This window comes from Belonocnema kinseyi, chromosome 3 (genome assembly GCF_010883055.1).
Source record: "Belonocnema kinseyi isolate 2016_QV_RU_SX_M_011 chromosome 3, B_treatae_v1, whole genome shotgun sequence".
Taxonomy (NCBI): domain Eukaryota; kingdom Metazoa; phylum Arthropoda; class Insecta; order Hymenoptera; family Cynipidae; genus Belonocnema; species Belonocnema kinseyi.
In genome coordinates this window covers 52,776,424-52,797,433 of record NC_046659.1, presented here as the reverse complement: position 1 = coordinate 52,797,433, position 21,010 = coordinate 52,776,424, and the positions used below count along the sequence as shown (strand labels likewise).

General features: G+C 30.2%; 3 protein-coding genes across 7 annotated transcripts in view; 1 reads left to right on the top strand and 2 right to left on the bottom strand.

The window, feature by feature from the left end:
• LOC117169327 (glutamic acid-rich protein) overlaps positions 1-12,391 on the top strand; it is a 45,964-nt gene extending 33,573 nt beyond the window's left edge. For 3 of the 5 annotated variants that reach the window (XM_033355656.1, XM_033355660.1, XM_033355659.1), the window contains 4 exons: positions 1,507-1,810; positions 6,951-7,263; positions 7,361-7,655; positions 11,959-12,391. In XM_033355656.1, coding sequence (XP_033211547.1) covers positions 1,507-1,810; positions 6,951-7,263; positions 7,361-7,655; positions 11,959-12,120 — 1,074 coding nt within the window. In that variant the 3' untranslated portion in view covers positions 12,121-12,391. The remainder of the gene's footprint in view (positions 1-1,506; positions 1,811-6,950; positions 7,264-7,360; positions 7,656-11,958) is intronic. The other 2 variants (XM_033355658.1, XM_033355657.1) reach the window with 2 other exon arrangements.
• Positions 1-12,672, bottom strand: part of LOC117169329 — a 66,756-nt gene extending 54,084 nt beyond the window's left edge. Inside the window, exon 1 of the mRNA XM_033355661.1 lies at positions 12,457-12,672. Within this exon, the coding sequence (XP_033211552.1) occupies positions 12,457-12,458 (2 nt within the window). The 5' untranslated portion in view covers positions 12,459-12,672. The remainder of the gene's footprint in view (positions 1-12,456) is intronic.
• A 1,881-nt stretch (positions 12,673-14,553) lies between these two features.
• Positions 14,554-19,631, bottom strand: LOC117170275. Its single transcript, XM_033356942.1, has 9 exons — positions 19,384-19,631; positions 18,763-18,957; positions 18,450-18,560; positions 18,275-18,361; positions 18,002-18,163; positions 17,712-17,855; positions 17,270-17,593; positions 16,405-16,494; positions 14,554-15,031 (listed from the first exon to the last, which is right to left on the bottom strand). Exons 1-9 carry the CDS (start codon positions 19,443-19,445, stop codon positions 14,767-14,769), a joined length of 1,440 nt encoding a protein of 479 aa, XP_033212833.1. The 5' UTR covers positions 19,446-19,631; the 3' UTR covers positions 14,554-14,766.
• Positions 19,632-21,010: the final 1,379 nt, after the last annotated feature.

Genomic DNA, 21,010 nt, shown 5'->3' with positions numbered 1-21,010 from the left:
CTACCTCTGGGCACGCTGCCATTTACTTTACCTTGATACACTTGTTTCGTTAGTCGTTCATTTGGCATTTTCTCAACATGTCCGAACCATCTTAACCGATTTAATACCATAAATATATCTATCTGCGGTAGATTTTCTCTATTGTTTTTTACGAAACCCTCCTTTGACATTTTTTTAAACAATATTTTGCGCCTTCTATTTTCGATGTGCACATTATCAAAACAAAACATCGGCACAGAAAAAGATATTTGAGAATCACTGACACGTTAGCTGTGATTGGTGGAAAATCCGACCCCTTTGACGTCAAAGGGGCCCTCCAATCGACATCGTGATAGAAAATTCATATTTCAACATTAAATGAAAAATAATAAACAATATGTAACAAATATTTTATGGGCGTTTTTATAATTAGAATTTTACGAACTATAAGATCCATTTATTGGAAAAATTATATCTGACTTTGGAAACAACCCTATTCTCGGCCAAATTTCCGCATTTTAGAATTCAATTTTTTTTTCCATTTTAAAATTTCTCAACCTTGAAGTTTTTCAGTTTCAAACACTCCAATTTTTATTATTTGAACTAATAATGTTTCGGATTGGAAATAATTATGTTAAATCTATATACTAGAAGAGTTCAAAAAACAATTATTGAGACTCAATAATAAGGATTTGAAATTAAAAAATTTACCAGGTTTTAACCTAAAATCTAAGGTCGTAGTTTCTACCATCGGGTTTGCGAGTCCATCCATAAGTAAAACAGCGTCTGCGTTATATAAAGGATGAAATTTCCGCCTCTTGTATCACTTGTTTTTCTTATCTTTTTCATGCAGTTACATACGTACAAAACAAATAAAAAATAAATGACTATCTACTAAAAATACATGTACGAGTACACTGTACACCGCTAGTGCAACAAACTGTTCAATACTCAATTTTGAACATTACGATTCAAAAATTCTTAGACTATAAACTTGAGGATTTGATTTTAAGATGGTAAAATTATGAGAAATATAAATTTGAAACAAAAAATTGCATATTTTTTAATCTAATAACATTGAAAATTCTTCCAAAAGTAAAGATTGACTCGCTGACAGACTTGAAGTAAACAAACAAAATAGCACAGTTTAAAATTATGAACGTCTCGGATTAAACTATTAAAAATATAAACTAAACCAAATTTCGGATCTTAAAATGAATTCACTATCATCTCCCCGTCTCAAAAATGTCACGGTCATTTCCCAGTTTCTTATATTTCCTGATTCAGTTGTCACCCCGAGTAATCTTCTACTTTTATTTATTCATACTATTTTTAAAGTGGCTTAAAATCATCTAATGGTGTAAAAGTGCAAGCTATGCTAATACATTGGAGCTACGACTTCGCTAACCAAGCTATGACAAAGCGTCTTTTTTATTGGCCAGCAAGGTAAAATTTAACCAGTGAGTGAGTAAATAATGGGATTTAGGTTTAGGTAATTGTTAGGAAGAATCGTTCATGATATTCCAGAGACCGTTAAATTTGAATCCTGAATCTTCGAAGCTACAATCTCTCCAATTTGAATCGCAGGCAAGAATTCTGAATCTTGAGGCTGAACTGGAACGTGAGAAGTCCCAGAAAAGTATTCAGGAACACAAACAACAGGACATGAAACTGGCAGAGTCTTTAAAGAAAGAAGCAGAGGAGGCGCGAAAGGACGCAGAGAGGCTCGAAAAGGATTACGCAAGTGCCACCGAGGAAAGAGATAAGGCAAAAAACGAATTGGATGAAATTAAGAGAATGTATTCAGCTTTAGAGAGGCGCATGAAAGCCGGTAAGTCACTTGGTTTACTTTTATTTCTAGAAAAAAAATACTATTTTCTACTGCTTTTCCGCTTCACAAGTTTTGTATGCATGTGTTCTTTCATTTTCATTTCATTTTATAGTCAAAATACAAATTTATCACTTTATCTGCTACTTTATAACCTACAATTCGTTTTGTGTATCCATTCTATAATTAGGTTCCTCAAATGTTCTGAGAGAAAAATATTCGATACTGACATAGATATCCATTATGTAGAAATGCTACACAAATACTGTGAGATTCAATAAACATTTTTCTAATGGTATACTTTAGCAAAATACTTGTGCTAAATTTCTAAAGCAATTTTTTCCAAAAAATTGTCAAACCCATTTCATAAAAAGAACATACAATACCCATTACAAAACACTTTATTATGCTTGAATTGATACCTGCTGTGAATACCTGGTGAATGACCACAATAATTTTATAATTAAAAAAATATATATATTTCATGTTCTATCATAATATCTCATTCCTTATCTTTCAAAATAATATTGGTTTATTTTCCCTATTTCTACTGCAGTTTGTTTTTTTTTTTTGTAATTTATATAGCTAGAATTAAAATATGATTAGGATTAAAAATAAATAAGCCAGAATACCCCCACAGGAAAACTAAAAAAACTTCCTAACATTAAAACATCATAAATGTTTCATAGAACATAATCGATTTCTGTACGTTCGAATAATTCTAATAAAATTTTGTATTATTTACTGCTTTAACACTTGTGCTTTTTTCAGCCCTAAAGAAAGAATATATTAGTTGAAAATTGATTAAAACGTAATAGTAACTAATTTCCGAATTTTGAGTAGCAAGGGAAACGGGTTAATGGGTATTTGCCAAAAAGTTGTACATTTTATAATGATTTTTCCTGATTAAAATATTGGTTAGACATTTCACTTATTGATCAGTGATTTTAGACTTATTCACTAATCAATTCATCAGTAACACCAGAGCAGGGAGGTGGTTCTCCTATAAGGCCTGTAGAATAAATGTGACATGAGATTTGACCGTGGCCGAGTGGCGGCGCTAGCTGTACTTTTAGGTCGAAAATTATTCAAACACATTCGGAAAATACAAATTTAATTTATTGTAATTGTAAATAAATTTGGCAAAAAACTATTAGAATTTTTAATTGGACGATAAATGAAGGGATTTGACCAGGCAAAAGTTTAAATTTATTGTTACTTTTGTTACTACGATTTCTTAAATATGGGTATGTCACGATATCGGAGTGATCATATTTAACTCATCGTTTAGGTGCTTTTAAACATCCAAACGGCCCAAAACACCCCTTTGAAAGGTCACAAAAATAACTTTGAGAAAACCCTATACCCTTTTCCAACGTGGTCCAACGCGGTCACGTGGCCAGGTTCCTACCTTACCGCCACTTTTTTTATTTCCCAACTTATTAACACATGAAACGCCACATCGAGTTGAAAATTTAAGATATTAAACAAGAAGCACTAAGAATGCTGGGTCTCGTCTTACATTTGTATAGTTATAAAAAAAGTTTTCTCTTGTAAACATTTTTTTTTGTTTTTTTTTCATAATTATTAAAATTTAGGATCAGATCCACCTTTCTCAGTTCTTCTTATTTATTATCCCAAATTTTGAACTCGATGTGGCGCTTTGTGTGAAAATAAGTTGGAAAATAAAAAAAGTGAGGGTAAGGTAGGAGTCTGGTCACGTGACCCACTCATCACATGCCCTTAAAAACAATTGTAACGAATCAAAACTTTTTTTATAATTTCTTGATAAATTCAATTAATTATATTATTAATATTAATTGGAAATTCATGTTACTAATGATCTGCGTTAAAAAAGGTTTAATGGAATATTTTCGATAACATTTTAACTCTATATTTCGCCGAAATTAAAATTTTTTCTTATAATGCAACACTTTTTGTCAATTTTTTTCATCTTTAAACACAATTATAATAAATTTAAACTGTTTATAAATTTGTTGATAACTTTAATACATTACATTATTATTAAAATTATTGATAATTCATATTAGCAATAATTTGCGTTTAAAAAACAGTTGAATTGCATATTTTACTCATTGTCTCTCATTTAAATTTAAAATATTTATAGCACACAACTTAATTGTTAATTATTTGCAAAGTGAACCAAAAAGATTGCAATCTTTAAAAATAATTGTAACCAATTGAATTTTTTTTCAATTTTTTTATAACGACTCTATTAATTATTTGATTAAAATTATTATGAATTTATGTCACAAATAATTTTCGATTAAAAGAAAAATTTTCAATTATTTTCAGAGTGAACAAAAAATAAGACCACCTTTAAAGAGAATTTTAATCAATTAAAAATGTTTTTAAAGTTTTTGACCACTTTCATAAATTATTTTATTAATATCAATTGAAAATGCATGTTACCAATAACTGAAGTTTAAAAATCGATAAAATTTTTACTCTATATAGATCTCGCGGAAAATAAAAATTTTTGCTATACTGCAACACTTTTTTGTCAACTATTTTTGAAGTGAACAAAAAAGATTGCGATCTTTAAAAACAATTGTAATGAATTTAAACTGTTTTCAAATTTTGTAACAAAACCGGTGATACTCATTTAAGTAACATTATTGGAAATTCATGTTGCCAATCATTTGCGTTTAAAAAACCAGTTTAGTTGCATATTTTACTCATAATCTCTCATTTAAATAATTTTTTCATAGAGTAACACTTATTTGCTAATTAATTTTTAATGTCAACAAAAAAGATTTAAATCTGTAAAAACAATTGTAATTAATTAAACATATTTTCAATTCTGTATTACAACTTTAATGAATTATTTAATTAGTAATATTATGGAAAATTTATGTCACAAATAATTTGCGTAAAATAAATCGTTTGATTGCCTATTTTTATTCATCTTGTTTAAATAACAAAATTTTCTTATTGTGTAAAGCTTTTTCGTCAATATTTTCAGTGAAAAAAAATCTCGATCTTTAAAAACAATTGTATTCACTTTAAAATTTTTGTAATAACAACTGCAATAAATTGTTTTATGAATATTAATTGAAAAAGTTGGAAAATAATTCGGTATAAACTCTCATTTTCTCAAAAAAAATTCGTGTAATCATCATTGCATTAAAAAACAGCACACTTATGCCCCACTATTCCTGTTCATCATAAAAAAAAATCTTGATAAATTTTCAGTCAAATCCTCAAAACTTGATCGCAAAGCAAAACAGTTCCAAAAATTCCGTTTTTATAATTAAAAAAGCACAACATTTCACATTTATGACAGTTTTCCCAAGCATTCGAATAATTTTCGGCCTAAAAGTACAGCCAGCGCCACCCACGGTCGCGGTCAACATTTCCGCCACTTTCATTTCAGAGTACCACGGGGCTGCACCAGAGTAAAACATGTGAGACATAACCTCTAAGTTTTACTGTTTTACTTTAAGGGCATGTGATACTTAGAAAATTGTCGATTTTTTCAGTGTTAGATTCCCCCGGCTTTTTTCCTAGGATAAGAAATATTTTGCCTTCAAAATCTGGGAAATGATAGCGAACATGCTAACGGACGTCCCCACACACTTTTTTGTGGTTTTTTATCAAAAAATTGTTTATATTGCTAACAACGTGCGTGTATATTTCGGGGTTATGTGTGTTACAATTCACCCGAGCGTTACTTCCAAATTACACAATATTTTTGGCCGAAAACTTTAGACTTACAAATAAACATAGTGACTAATCTCCCGGAACTAAACCTTGTTTGCAGGCAATCAAAAAAGTTTATTTCATAAATAATTTCCAGATTATCGGAAAGGCAGAGATGAAAAACGACGTAACCTCAAAATAATGCATATGCATAAAATTTTTATGTAGCACAATAAATTTTTTTGTTATTATCCCTCAAAAAGAGTCCGGGGACGTCCGTTATAATATTGTATAGCATCTTCGAATTCATTTTTTTTTAATTTTCATTTTTGAGGAAAAAAGGCAACTGTAAGTCATGCCCTTACTTTGAGTAGCAAAAATAATTTCTCACTGAAATAAATTTTTGAATTTTTTGACTGTACGTTCAAGTAACTGCAGGAAAAATATACGCTGAATCGTATAAAAAGTTCTTACTTAACAAGTGCAGACATGTCAGTCGAATCTTGAAAGTGTAATATGCAAGGTTATACTTGTTATTCAGAAGAATCGAAACTTCAGCTTTTTTTTCTAAATGATGGTGCCAAATTTCAAAAGTGTTTATTTCACTGAATGAGTGAGTGATTCTTTACTGTTTGTCAGTGACTGATTTCCAGCTGTTTTAATCAGTGAAATTTCACTGATAACACTGCCCTGCAAATTTTAATTTTTTTGATGCGAATAAGATGGCACCTATTGTTTCCGAATGGATTTTTCGTGCTGAACACGAATCTAGGTTCAAAAACTTCCCATCACATCACGTTTTTGAGAAAATAGGGATTTAGCCATTTTTGAACAATTGTAGAGTTGAACCATGACGTGCTACAAACTTCGCTGCACGTTTTATTTTGCCTGGGCGTGGGTGTAAATATATTTGAATCCTTTCTGTTTTTATTTTCTTCTTCCGCCTCTAGACAAAAACACATCCCCCGCTCTAAGGGCGCATGCGATTAATTTGACATATGGGTCGAAAAATCCATTCGGAAACACTAGGTGCCATCTTATTCGCAAAACTCATGTAGGGCAGTGTAATCAGGTACATCAACTGATTAAGATTTAGAAAGTATTTTTCCAGAATTGAAATACTGTATATCCTTTAAGAAAGACTTTCAAACAATTTGTAAAATCTTTACCTAAAAAATATCGAACCTGATAATTCTGAAACCAAATTTATTTAAAATGTGTAAACTTTCATTAGGCCATTTTTTAGTGGACCATTTCTAAAGAAAAGTGATGAAAAATGTTAAAATCCCACAATAATATGCCTACTTTGATATAAATATTATATTCATTTCTTTTTAAAAAAATTTAATATAATTAAAGGACTATATACGATGGGATAAACCGCTTCTAATGTATATATTTTTCATATCTTTCTTAAGGGCAATCTAACATTTCTAACGCTTTTGCTGCTGAATGCGCGCTTTTTATTTTTCACGCTTAGAATATTGCCAAGAAAACGAGGAGGCTGATGACCCAATAATAGAACTAGCAGATGATAGCGAGGAATCGGTATGGTGGGGATTTTCAGGAATGGCTTTGGCTGGTTGTCCGAGTTCAAAGGACGTGGCCAGAATTGCCTCGCAGAAGAGTATAGACAAATCGAATCAATCGAATGCCAGTGAAAGCGAAGAGGAAGAAGAAGAAGAAGAGAGTTCAGAGGAAGAATCTGATGAAGACGAAGATCCTAAAGCCGCTGAAGAAAAACGCTTGCAGAGGGAATTAAAACTTCTAAAAACGAAAATCAAGAGTTTTAAGTACGTACTCTTATTATCATTTACTATCGCTCAATATCTATATTAAATACTAATTACTTATCTTATTACTTTCATTCTATATTGTATTATTTTTCAGGGACAAATCTGATAATTCGAAAAAAGAGAGACACGCGCTTAGAGACCAAATCAAACAGCAAAATAAAATGCTAAGGGAGGAGAAGAAGAAGTTCAAACGATTACAAAAGGAAGTTGACAAAATGGCTAAGTTAATGGGAGATGCTGACGATGATGAAGAAGAGGAGGAAGAAGAGGAAGAGGAAGAAGAGGAAACTGATTCAGAAGAGGAATCTGAATCTGAAGAATCTGAGGAAGAAGAATCAGATACGGATGATGAACAAGATCCTTTGCCAAAACGCAAGAACAATTTACAGGTAAATTATTTCTTGCTTAGAAATAAAATTAGAACCCCGAACTATTTACGAACAATTTGCTCGCTTTAATTTGAAATTATATTTCATTTTTAACACTTTTATTGCGAATTCTGTAAGAGTTTGCGTCATTGTAAAAAAGTGTGTTACCGAGAAAAGTTTGAAAATTTAGATGTTGCTAATAGGCAAAATGCCCTGCAATCTGTCAGTGAAACGCCTTAAGTAATGGGAACATAACACCTACAGAAATACCCACCCACTCAGTCTAACACACGGCCAAACAAGCAGTACAAAGTCGCAATAACACCAATCAACCGCCTCCCAAATACGTAAATTGGTACACTATATATACAAGGTCGAAGATTCTAAAACCTTTAAATATTATGAAAGCTGCCTTTCGCAACGTCAAAGAGCTTACGCCAATTCTTATATTTTGAAAATATCCTTTTCGTAGAAACAATGTCTTTTAATCCGGTAATCGGTGAAACTATACGAGAAACTGATTTTGCAACAAAAAAAATCGGTTAATATTTAAAATTTCACATGATACTTAAATTGGGAGAACTGAGTATAACCTTTAAAATTGAATAAATTTCTTAAATATAATGGAAATAAAAATCAATCTATGCAAGATACGACAAATGATGATTCGAGCAAAATTGTGCACTCAAAAAAGATCTACAAATTTCTTAGTGGTCACTTTTTGATAGGACCCGTAATTTTTTTTTATTCGTAAAAAATATATATAAAAAAAAAATTAGTTTGTGGACAAACGACTCAACCTATGAAAAAACTAAATAGACAAAAGTTGCTCTTCCAAAAAGAAATATCAATTTGTAATAAATAATTTTTGATTTAGTTTAAATCGTAAAAAATAGCATTGAAAATAAATAAAGTTATGGAAAAACGATAAAAATTTCAGTAAAATATTAATAACAAAATTGGCTTTTTCATAGGATGCGCACTTTTTTGAATTATAGAAAAAGATAATGAAAATACGTATGTTTCAATACAAATGCATATTATGAATTGTAATACTCACAGTATAAATTTATTGAAATGATACGATTTTTTAGGGTAGCTGAAAGAAAATTATTGCAAACTAATAAACAAATATTAAAGTAATCATGACAAATAAAATTTATACTTTATTTCGCAATATCTGAATAAGCAATCCCAGGCCGAGGTACAAAAATTAATGTAATATATATTTGATATAAAAGAGTTAAACGTAATGTAGAAAAGTTCACATTTTGTACAAAATCGAGTGTGAAGCACGAGAAACGTGATGAGAATGTTTTCGTTAAAGCCGAAGGGGCTTTAACAATAGAGAATTCACAATCACCAAACCACAATTGCGAGAGAACCAATAGTCGCGCGCGCAGCGTATGATGAGAAAGTGCTCGCACAGCAGACACATTTAAAAAAACAATTACGATAGATTTAACTAAAAGCTTTGGAATTCCCATTGAACTTGGTGAATTAATATACACGATTGTATTAATCTAACCTTAAAGTACGCCTGTTCGAAACTTCGTGTAAAATGAATAGCTCTAATCTACATGTGGGTGATATAAACCATCAGACAAATGTGCTACGTACAGTTGGAATAGTCGTGTTCGGCAATCATACCATTTCCTAGAGCAAAAGGAAAGGATCATTGAGGACTACTTTAGCACCAGGAAGTCAAAGTTAGGGCTTTTCATTCTTTTGGAATGGCTGGTTCTTTCACCAGCTTTACGTAAAGTTAGCAGAACCACTAGTGAAGCATTTAAGATGCTAAGTTGTCTCTGTTATTAAAATGTAGGGCCTATGTAAGGGTTTTGCTTTACTCTATTTTTTTTAATTTCTCCTTTATTTTAAAAAAATGGCTGGCTGTCAGTTTTACGCAAATTTAGCAGAATCTTGCCCTTTCCAGTTTTAATTTTTTCGTTTCTAGAATGTGCAAGGACTAATTTACTATTAAAATTAATGAAATCAGTATACCTGTTTTTCAAGAATAACTAACTTAAAGATTACTCTTTTCTTCAAAACAATCGATCGACAAAAAAAATGTCAAGTATTTTTGAATAAACAATTTATCTGTAGAATTGTGTCACGTGTCACACAATCCACAAGTTGCTAACACTAAAAATATACAAAATATTCATATTTAAATGCCAAAATTACGACTATATTGCATTCACGCATAGCGCGAAACAATCTGATGATCTAAAGAAACTTTGTAATTTATCCATCCAGATTAAAAATGTAACTAAACTGAGTCAACCGTCGGATGTAACATCATACTTATAAAAAAATCGCAGCTTTTACAAATGAGCCCTAAATTATAGCAACAGAGACAACTTGGCATCATAAAATTTTGCCTTCTGAAAAATCATGATTGCCAAACATGATTCTTCTAACTTTTCGTGGCTTAATAATAAAAACGTAATAAATATACGCAGAATCTGCCAGAATCGTTGACAACAATTTCTGAAACTCTAAAAAATATGTTTCAGTTTTGAAAATGCTCTAAATTGTTTCCTCTTAGTTGGATTAACCTGGTTAACCTTTATTTTGGGACCCTCAAAAAGTGTATCAACGGCTGATTTGATTGATCAAATTCTTCCAAAGTTATAGAGTTGTTAGAACATTCAGGTAACCAATCAGACATGTACGCATACAAAAATATCAGACGGATTCTGACAAAATTTTATGATTTTTGGAACCTAAAAGTACCAAAACGAACGTAAAAACGGAATTTTACAGAAAAGGAATAATTTTAGAAATGACTTACATATTTTGGTAATCCGTTTATAGTAAATCGAAGGACTGACATACAAAATTTGTCAACATTATATTTCCCCCTCTTACAAAAATGGCAACCTTGTAAAATCCCAATCACAAACATTCCAAACAACCGCGATGTTAACCATTTTCGTTATTAAACTATTATATAAATAAATAATCTCTTCGCACAAATATTAATACATTGTTTATTCAACTGACATAACTTAGAACTTGAATTAAAATTTTGAATTTTAAATCAAAGGTAAACTCAGCTATGCGAACACTAATATTCAAGTTATTTTATAATTGCAGTTATAATAAGTGCAGGGTTTGGTCCCAGGATTTATGCGCACATGCTGATATAATCTTAAAAAGGGAGGGAGTAGCATCTTTATTCTTAGTCTAGAAAGGTATTCTAGATTAGGAAAAAGCGTTTATGAAGCTAGAATGTATTGCATTCTGGATGTACACGGATCTCGCTCGTTCAGGGCTAGCAGTAATTTCTATCTGGAATTTATTAGTACCCATATTTATAAAGATCACTTACAATTATTGCCAAATTTAGAACTTGTTTAGCAATTTCTATTTAAATTATTTACAAAACTATTTTAAGTTATTCAAAGATAAGGGGATGTGACTTAGTGTCAATTAATTAATTATGTCATAGTTATGACTCATATCAGTTTACCCGACGTTGTTTCCACAATAATAAATATTTTTCTCTAAAACCTTGGAAAAAGATAAACATGGTCACATGCTCTTAAGGCTTTTAAAATAATTTCTCCGGTTCTTAAATATTAATAAAAAATATTTATTCTTAGATTAACCCATTATATTAAAAAAAAAGGTTGAAGTTGGAGAAAATTCCGTAACTATAGACAGTACGTAAAAAAAGTTCGAAAAAAAGTGATGAAACTGAAGCGTCACAGAACGCAACCTTATAAATTGAGTGTGTCGGAAAAAAACAAGTTTTTTACGTCGAAAGCATTTTCATTTCAAAGCACTGATTTTGGATAGGCAGTTTTCAAATGTCAAAAGTACGAGCATCGTATGCCTAAGGGAAGTCGAATTTTTAAAATAAACAAAGAAATGTATAACAATTATTTCTGTATAAGGGTATATCCAACAAACGTTGCTATAGGAACTTTTTTTAAGCAGGCTTCCATATAAAACTCATAAATATAATTTTAATGAAAAACAAGTTATTTTATTTGCTAATTAATTTTTGAATTGAAATTAAACTAAATATTTTTTTTTTATTTTGTTATAATTTTCTGAACATTCTTGTTCGGCATTAGGAATAATACTCTATATAGTATTATGAAAATTTCCACAAGACTAGCCTGTCAAGTATAGCGCTAGGCGACACTTGGACTAGTACTGCGGAAAATTCCATAATAGCAGACAGTACGTAATGCAAAACATAAGTTTTACTTCGACCTTAGAACGCCATTTTAAACTCCATAAACGACATCGCCAATTTGGAAATTTAGCATTTACTTTTTACATGGAAAATTGAACATTTTTGTTTCAGACTCGCGTAAAAAGGCACGAAGGACGACTTGCTGCTCTGAAAAAGGGAAATTATCTCCTCAAGGCTCAGGTCGATCGTCTAAAAGACGACTTATCAAAGCAACGCGAACAAAGTCTTTCATTGCAAGAGGACCTGGACTCTGTATTAGCAGAATTAGGTTAATACAAGAAATCAATCTGTAAAGCGCACACTGATATTTGTACCCAAATACACGTACTTACTATATATACATATAATAAAACAAGTAACAATCTTCTAAAAATAAAATAAAAAATAAACCAACAAAGACTAACCGAACACAGTTGAAGGACTGCGACACTTTATTTCGAGAGAATCAGCTAAGAAATTAAACTATTTATAGGGAAAGGCCACTGTGTATTAATTTTGCTATTAAATTGTAAGATATTTTTAAATAAAGGCAGTTATTGGCTAACCGCGCCTTTGTTTCACGAAATCTTTTAGGTTAGAAAATGAACGAGAAGAATCGTTGCTACTCACATATTTTTCAGTCTCAACGGCGCTCTTTCCTCATCCAATGAATCAAGACACTTTAAAATAGTTGCACATTGATTTTCATTCTATTTTCGTCAAATTGAAACTTGAATTTCCTTATGAAGGATCAGAATATACACCCCCGTTCCTTTTACATCCACGCACTTTTCCGTTGATCATTGATTGAAGTTAGGGCCGAGAAGTGGGGCGGTGTTGTGCGTCGCAATTTAACCTTGACTTCGAATCATTATTGAGCCTATAACCGGCATTTTCAAACTCAATACTGCCAACGTTTGATCAGTGCGGCAACATGAAAACTGAAATACCGGGAAGATTTGAAAGCCTTAAACTGTGCCAAGAATAATTTTAAATCAAATTTCCAGTATTACTTTGTTTTATTTTGTAATACTTATATATGACAAATAATTATAAAAAGAATATAATATAATTTATTATTTGTACACAATAAGCAAATTTGGTTTTAATACGTATATAAAAAGTTACATTTACTTATCACGTTACGTTTTTAGAAAACATCAAAATCCACAATGTGTCTTTAAGTACATAACATTCTTTTTGATAAGATTACTTTTTGTAATGCTGTTATGTACTGAGAAGTCTATAGAGCGTAACTTTGACTTAAAATATCGTTAAAACTACCTTGAATATGAATATCCATGTATTTCGAAAGGTTGGTCGTTTATTGTTTAAAGCATTCTTTTATCAAACACATTATTTAATGTAAAAAATTCTGTAATATATTTTTCATAAATTTTGAACAAAGACAAGACTCATAATTTTATACTTTGATTTGTACAGTTGACTGTTCTCAAGTTACAGAGTTATAAACAATTTAATTAGCGCTAAATTGACATTTTGCACATGGACAATGTCTCACCACCTTATGGATAGAACAATTCCGAAAAATTGTAAATTGCAATCGCAGTTGTTCGAAAACGCCATTTTTTAAATTAATAAAATTTTATTTTTTTCGGAAACTTTTATTTTCCTGTGTGGAATTCCCGACTTGAAAATCAATTCGTCTTTTTCGGAATTTTTCTGTCAGATAGTAACTGAGAAATCTATCTGCAAATACGTTAGTTTTAGTGGAAATTCAATTGTTTATAATGAGCTTATTTTAAGTTTAAGTTTATTTCAAGCTTTCTGAAAAATATTCTACATCATTTTCTTATAATACATCATGTATTTGTTAGAAAAAAACCTTATTTGAAAAATAAACTACCAACTTTTCGAAAGCCTAACCTGGATATACATAATCAGGGGACTTTTCTCAGCATTTAATGCCAAAGTTAGCTTCAAGAGTCTAGGTCTCTTAGTATATATAGAAGTATAAATGGTGATTGGATTATCTGAAATTGCTCAATTTGGAAAGTTTTCAATTGAGCAGACATAACGTAAACAGAGAAACAATTACGTTAACTGGGATTGCTCAATATAAAAATGTTAACGGTTAGGTCTACCATTTTAGATTACAAGTTTATAAGATTAAAATTTTAAATTGTCAAATCTGGATTCTTGAAATTTGAAAATCAATCTGATCCGTTTTGAATCTAAAACGAATCAAATATTAATGCTTCCAATTTGAAATAAAATTTTTAATTAAATAACATAAGAATTAATTAAATACCAAACTTTCAAAATTTTTGTTTAAAAGTACATTTATTTTTTTATTTTATTCTTACAATCTAAAATAATAAACTTACAAATCTGGCTCTTGACTATTAAGTCATAATTATTAACATTTTGCATTAATAAGAGAGTGATAAATAAGAAATGTCGAATTCGACGAATTCTTTCCCACTCATTATATAACTAATTAAATTTAAAAGTGTATAAAATTCGGAAGAATGGTGAAGATTCAGGGTCATTCTTATAAGTAGGTATTTCACTTCATTTAAAAATTGGAAGCGGTGATAAAATTAAATAAAGCATTATCGAATCAAGTCGAAGATTCGAAATTAATTGTCCTCAGTCGAACTGTAATAGAGAAGGAATGTTGAAAAAGAAATATAACCTAATAGAAAAAAATGAGTGATTCGAAAAGTGATGAATTCCTCCAAAAATAACTTAACACTAGACGCATTATAATTTTAATTCATATTTATATACAGATATTAAAAATAAAATTTCTCTCTTGTCAGTTTCAAAGAAAGAAAAGTACATTCTACTTTTTACAGTGTAAGTTTTCGAATATTCACAATATTTACATGTTTTGGAAGATTCTAAAGGATATTTTTGCTTGGTTCGTAATCAAGTATGGAAAATTGATTTGTTTCCTACTTAAGTTTTTAAATACTACTTTTGCTTGGTTTCGGTATCGCCAATGGACTGTAGCAAGTTTTCTAGTTCTAGTATTTGCATTTCGTACTGTGTATTTTTCTCTGTAGTTATTGTAAGCTTATCCTCCAGGCATTCTATATAATTTAAGGCTGTTTTCAGTAGTTGACTTAACTTACACTTAGTATATTTTTTAAGCTTTACGTCTAGATCGGTTCTATCTTTGTTTTCCAAGCATTTGTAAAGTAGATTTCTTATGGATCTGTCCTCAATGCTCTCATCGCTGAAAAAAATAGCTTTATTAATTTTAACAACTATTAGCATAGCCATAAAATCGACTACATAAGAAGAGGCAAAAAGTCTTGTAATATAACTTTGAAATACTTCTTCTGTTAAAAAGAGTAGATTATCATCAATCGAAAAAATTGTAAAATCAAACGCTTTTTAAATGAAACTAAAATTCAAAAGCATCAATTTCAAACTTTTTAATTTTTTAAACTTTAGATTCCAATTAGTGCAATTTAAAATTGTACTTTATGAGTAATTATAATATTTATTACTTTAAACAATGAACGTTTGAAATAGATATGTGACCCGTATATTTTTTAAGTGAAGTTAAATTAAAACTTTAGAACTTTAAAGGTTTAAAACTTTAGACTGTTGAATTTAAAGTTTTTAATTTTCATAATTTCACTTACAGTTGTTTCTTGAAAGAATTATTTTTTAAAAATGGAAGAATTTAATGTTAATTAATTTTAATTTAACATTAATGTCAACATTTTGTTTAAGAGATTCAAATTATGTATCTTTATTGCATTGCTTCCAATTTCGAACATTTTCAACTTGAAAGCTTCTTATTTTCACAATTCAACATGTATCGAAAGTAACAGTTTTTTAGACTGAATACATTTTCTAGTGAGTTTCTTTCTCCTTTTTTTAACAGAAATTATATACTTTTGAATGACTGCATCTGAAATAGTACAATTTTAATAGCAATTTAAATTTCCCAATTTTCCAATTTTGAAACCTTAAAAAAAATTGTGAACAACATAAACAATTGAACTGTTCAATTCTGAACGCTCAACTCTTGAAAGTTAATGCTTTTAAACGAATAAAATTTGTAATCATTAAATTTTGCACACCAAAATTTGAAGTCATTAAAATTTGATAGTTTAATTTTGAAATTGAATTTAAAATATTTTTAACAATAAATTCTTCAATATTTCGAACTGATTTATACAGTTATTTTTGTTTTCAATTGAGTAATTTCGAATCCTTTTAGATTAAAACAAATGAGTTTTTAATGCTTAAAATTATAAATGGCTTAATTTGGAAAAAATCGACTTTAAAATGTAAGGATACTTGAATTTAAAATTACTAAACTCTGAAAGGAGCTTTGAAATTTTGTGTTTATGGTTTTCAGAATGTTTTAAACAACTTCTTGAAAATAATTTTCCGTATCTGTATAATGCTTTAAAAATAAAAATGTCAAATGCCGCGAAATTCTGTTTCCAATTTTCAATTTTATGACACGATTTTGTATGCAAATCAATCTAAAAAATCACCTAAAATTGTACATGTCTCAAATATAAACGCTTAGTATTGAAAGTTGAAGCACATTGGCACATAAATGTAAACATAAATTTATCGACTTACGCATTACTCGTGCTATACTTTCTTTTGCGAAAGCGAGTCTTTTTAGGCACAGGTTCATAAGGTGGTTCTTCTTCAACAATATCTTTACTCCTAGAGATGACAAAAATTCAGGATTAGATCAGAAACTGTCCAAACTTAAATATGAATTTTTACTTTGTACACGGTGTCCCTTGAGTTATTTTTATCCTTGTCGGGGCGGGCAAAAAAAAATGAGTCGAAAAGTCCCAAAAAGTTTTTGGGTCCGATTCGAGCGTATCCTGCAGTCGGTGTATATTGTAGAGTAGTGATCGCCAGCACCACTTTCCTTTTAGCACCAAGTTCACGACGTTGGAGATGTACAAAAAAGCGAAATCTAAGCTCGCTAGACAACGGCAAACTTTTATCAATTGATTAATGAAATTAATCAAATAAATTTAATTGCACTTTCAGTAATTTGAATGCCCAGATGGGATTTGTGTACATATATTCTCAAAGCTCTGTATGTCATAACTTAAAAATTCGATGTACACCGATTGCTTGATTGAACTGTGAAATTAAAAAGTGATTTAAAGTTGAAAATAAAGTGATTGCAATGAACTTTGTCACCGATTGCAGAAGTTGTGTACCCCTTGTATAGGATCCAAGAAGTTTATGGGACTGTTTGACTTATTTTTGTGTGCTCTACCCACCCCTACAAGGATAAGGATAACCCACGGAACCCCCTATATTTTTACAATAAATATAATACTGAATACAATAATAAGCCCTATATTTAGATTTATAATCTGGAAAATTAAAAAAAAACTAATAAAAATGACGAGTGAAATATCGCAAAATATTGTATTCATTACTCAATTACAAAAATAAAATTCTTAATGTTACGTACAAGTTTTCTGGAACTTCCGTATCCATTGCACAATCTTTCGAAATGGATGTTTCCACTTGATGTTTTTCCTCTAAATTTTCAGGTTCATATGAGCTCACTTCAACTTCATTTAATCCATTTTCGATATTCTCGGGATCATATGAAATTACTTCTACTTCATTCAATTCATGTTTGAAATTCTCAGGTTCATAGGAACTTACTTCTACTTCATTTAATCCATTCTGAAAATTCTCAGGTTCATAAGAACTGACTTCAATTTTATTTGATCCATTTGGGAAATCCTCAGGTTCATAAGAACTTACTTCTATTTCATGTAATCCATTTCTGAAAATTAAAAAAGGTCACTTCAAAATATAAGTTTTAGTCTTATGTCTCTGATGAAATAAAAATAGGATATTTAATATTTTTAGTCATTGTTCTACAAGCTACAAATATAACTCACAAATGAGAGTAATTGTTGATAATCTCGAGGTTCACGTCATCTGTATCCATTCTTATATCTTCATAAATAGATTTTGCCTCTTGAACTTGATTCTGGTCAGTCTTAAAATCACAAACGGCTTCCTTGGAATCCATTTCTCCATTCCTAAAAATAAGGAGCACCGTATTAATTCAGGATTTTTTATAATTGTATTTTAAAAAAATTGAAATTTCATCACATCTAAACTAACTCAAAGTTGAAAATTTTTAAAATAATAATAATTAATATGAAGTTAATCATTTCTGACATACCAAATTTGCATAGGTGGTGGAAAGAGAGGCAAAACTTTGACTTTCGCGGAGTCTTCCACATTAACTGCTTCCTGTATTAGTTTAATTTCAGATTTCGCTGTATTTAAACCCGGATTGATTTCATTTTGTATTTTATCAGAAGGGGTTTCGTCTGTGGTGAGCCTATACATTAAAGAAATTAAATGAACTATTTCTAAAAAAAGATATCAAATCCTTTAAACTTAATTGTCAAAGGATTCATGCAAACTATTAAATTGAGAAAAAAAGTATCACCTGGTGATTGGCGCTTGATCAAAAGTATTTAGATCTGTTTTTAGAATTCTGTGAATAATACCATTCAAAATTTTGTAATAGTAACAGCTGAAATAAAATAGATGTAGCATTATTCAAATCGCATTAAAGCATAACAATTGTTTCTTCTACATATTATCATTAAATTTCAACTTACTCCTCATCCTCAATTAGATTTTGTTTACAAGCTTGCATCGTGCCAGCATTTTCGTTTTCTTGTGAAATTTGAACATCTTTACTGGAGTCACTATCGACACCGATTTTTGTACTAAAGAAGAAAAAGTAATGTCAATTGTCGAAAAGATTTGCCGCTTTTACCTTCGAAATTATACTTTCTCGACTACTTATTTGACCAAATCTAATTTGTTTGACGAGATTAAAAAAGGAGTTTCTTTGGTAATTTTCTTGATTATTCAGAAAAATGTTGAGTTTTTTGGTAGGAACGTGGGAAATGTTTCTGAAATATTTACCTGATATTTTCTTTAAAGATGCTCGGCACAGCTTCTATATATAAGAACCTATGAACTACATTATTTACAATTTGACAAGAATAGGTGATCGGCTCGAAATGCTCACTGCATAAATAACTGTTTTTATCGATATCTTCACACGGAAGTTTCATCGCACTCAACCATTTTTTTCGACGTTCCTTGTCACTCGGAAACCTACAAATTAACAATAATGATTAATAAAATACTATAAAAGGCTTCAAAAGCAGACTACGCAACATAACTACTTTCCCTTTTCATCACATGACATAACCTCTAAAGTATAAACTAAAAATGATCGCAAAACAATATTTGTAAAAAAAGACATATTAATCTAACAAAAAAATATGACTAATTTTAACACCTAATCAGAATGATTTAAAATTACAATTAAATAGTCGCTGAAATATTGTTTTATTTAATAAAATAAAATAACCTCCGTCACACAACGTAACCTTAATTCTGTATCTCAAATAAAAAAAGAATAATAATTCACAATTTACAATTCTTATTTTTTAATAATACAATTATCTCACAAGCGTTTGTTATAACCAACAAATCAGATTTGTTAACCCCAAAAATGTACTTGTCAAAAAAACGTACTTGTGAAATGTGATATTTCCATCCGGATAGTTTCTGTTGCAGTAAATGCAAACTTTTACCATTGTGCTGAAAGATTCAGTAAAACACGTATTCGCCTCCGAATACTATCAACTTGATACAAAAATTAAATAAATACAATGGAATCACACGAGCGTTAAAAATGTTTGTAAACATAACCCAACTTTAAGCGGGCTGCCGCTGCGTAAAAGCAAACTGTTAAAAAGAGATGCTAAAGGGGCTAGTCCAGGGCTAGTCGTTGAAGGCAATCAATGCACAATCGAGGAGTCTACCACTCACTAGAGAGCGCGATGTGTTCGGGTTCGAGTTCTGCGAGAATTCAAATTTAATATATGAAAAATAATTTATTCTATGCAAATTATTAAGAAAGGTTTATAGTTCATTCGTAAAATAAAGTTAAAGTTTCAGTCATTCAGTTTAAACAGAAAAAATTTAATATTTTAAGTAGGATAAGTTTTCCTTGCATAGTTGTAAATTTCACAAAAAATTATTGTTTACCCTGGTAAAAATACCTGTTTAGAATCGTTAGAATCTGTTTAGAAGCATCTAAGATTTCAGATAGAATTTTAAGTGGATTTGAAGAGGAATCGTGAAAAAATCTAAAAGAATTTGATAAGGACATCATCCTAAGAGAATCTAAGCGGAACCTGAGTAGACCTGAAAATGCGAAATTATTTTTCGAGACATTTTTTTTATGGATCTAATGGGGATTTAATAGGACAGCTTTGACAAAAGAGTTACCGAGTATATAATTACCATCTTAAGAGCATCTAAGGGAATCTTAAAAGGACATTGAAACACTAAATTATTTTGCGTGGAATTTCCCCAAGTGGATCTAGCAGTAATTTAAAAGGCTGCGTTTACTAGCGAACCGACTCACTATAGAATATTCGTCTTAAGAGGATCTATGGGGAGCTTGAATAAACATGAAAACATTAAATTATTTGGTGCAACATTGTTCTATTTGGATATAATCGTAATTTAAGAGGCTGCGTTAACTGGAAAAATGACTCAGTATATAATTGCCCTCTTAAGAGGATCTAAAAACACTAAATTATTCTATACAGAATTTCGCTAAGTGGATCTAAGAGGAATTTAAGAGATATACTGTAAATCAGCAGTTCCCAAACTTTTTTTGCAGTTTTCAGGGAGGCACAGGGCCGCTACCCTACTTTTTTTCCCCTCTACTAGAACCCAAGGAGGATACTTGACTGTCGGACATGCGGGAGGTTGCATGCTTCACGCGAGAGAATTAGAACCGGTTGAGAAAAATGAAAATGTGTTAAAAAGTTAATAAATTAAATTTTAATTAGTTGAATCAATTTACTAATCTAATTTTAAGCAAATGAAAAGAAATTTGATGAAAATCGGTTAATATATTCAATGCCAGTTGACAGTTCTTGTAATTTTGCATGTACTTAAAGATATGATTACTATCGGCGAGAAAACTACAGGCCTCTGCCTTTGAAGCTTAACAGCTCAATAAAAAAAATGCTAGCGCAACAAAAAAACAGTCATTTAAAAGCTGAAAGTGTTCTACGTTAATGAGCTTGAAGACGTTTCTGTAAAAAAATTTTTGTGCTTAGCAGACTGAAAAATGTAAAAAAAA

Coding starts and splice junctions, on each gene's coding strand:
- LOC117170275 (XM_033356942.1), bottom strand. CDS start 19,445: ATGGTAAAAGTTTGCATTTACTGCAACAGAAACTATCCGGATGGAAAT. Junction 17,594..17,711: donor ATCAACAATTACTCTCATTT/GTGAGTTATATT, acceptor TTTAATTTTCAG/AAATGGATTACATGAAATAG. Junction 16,495..17,269: donor ACGGAAGTTCCAGAAAACTT/GTACGTAACATT, acceptor TGTCATCTCTAG/GAGTAAAGATATTGTTGAAG.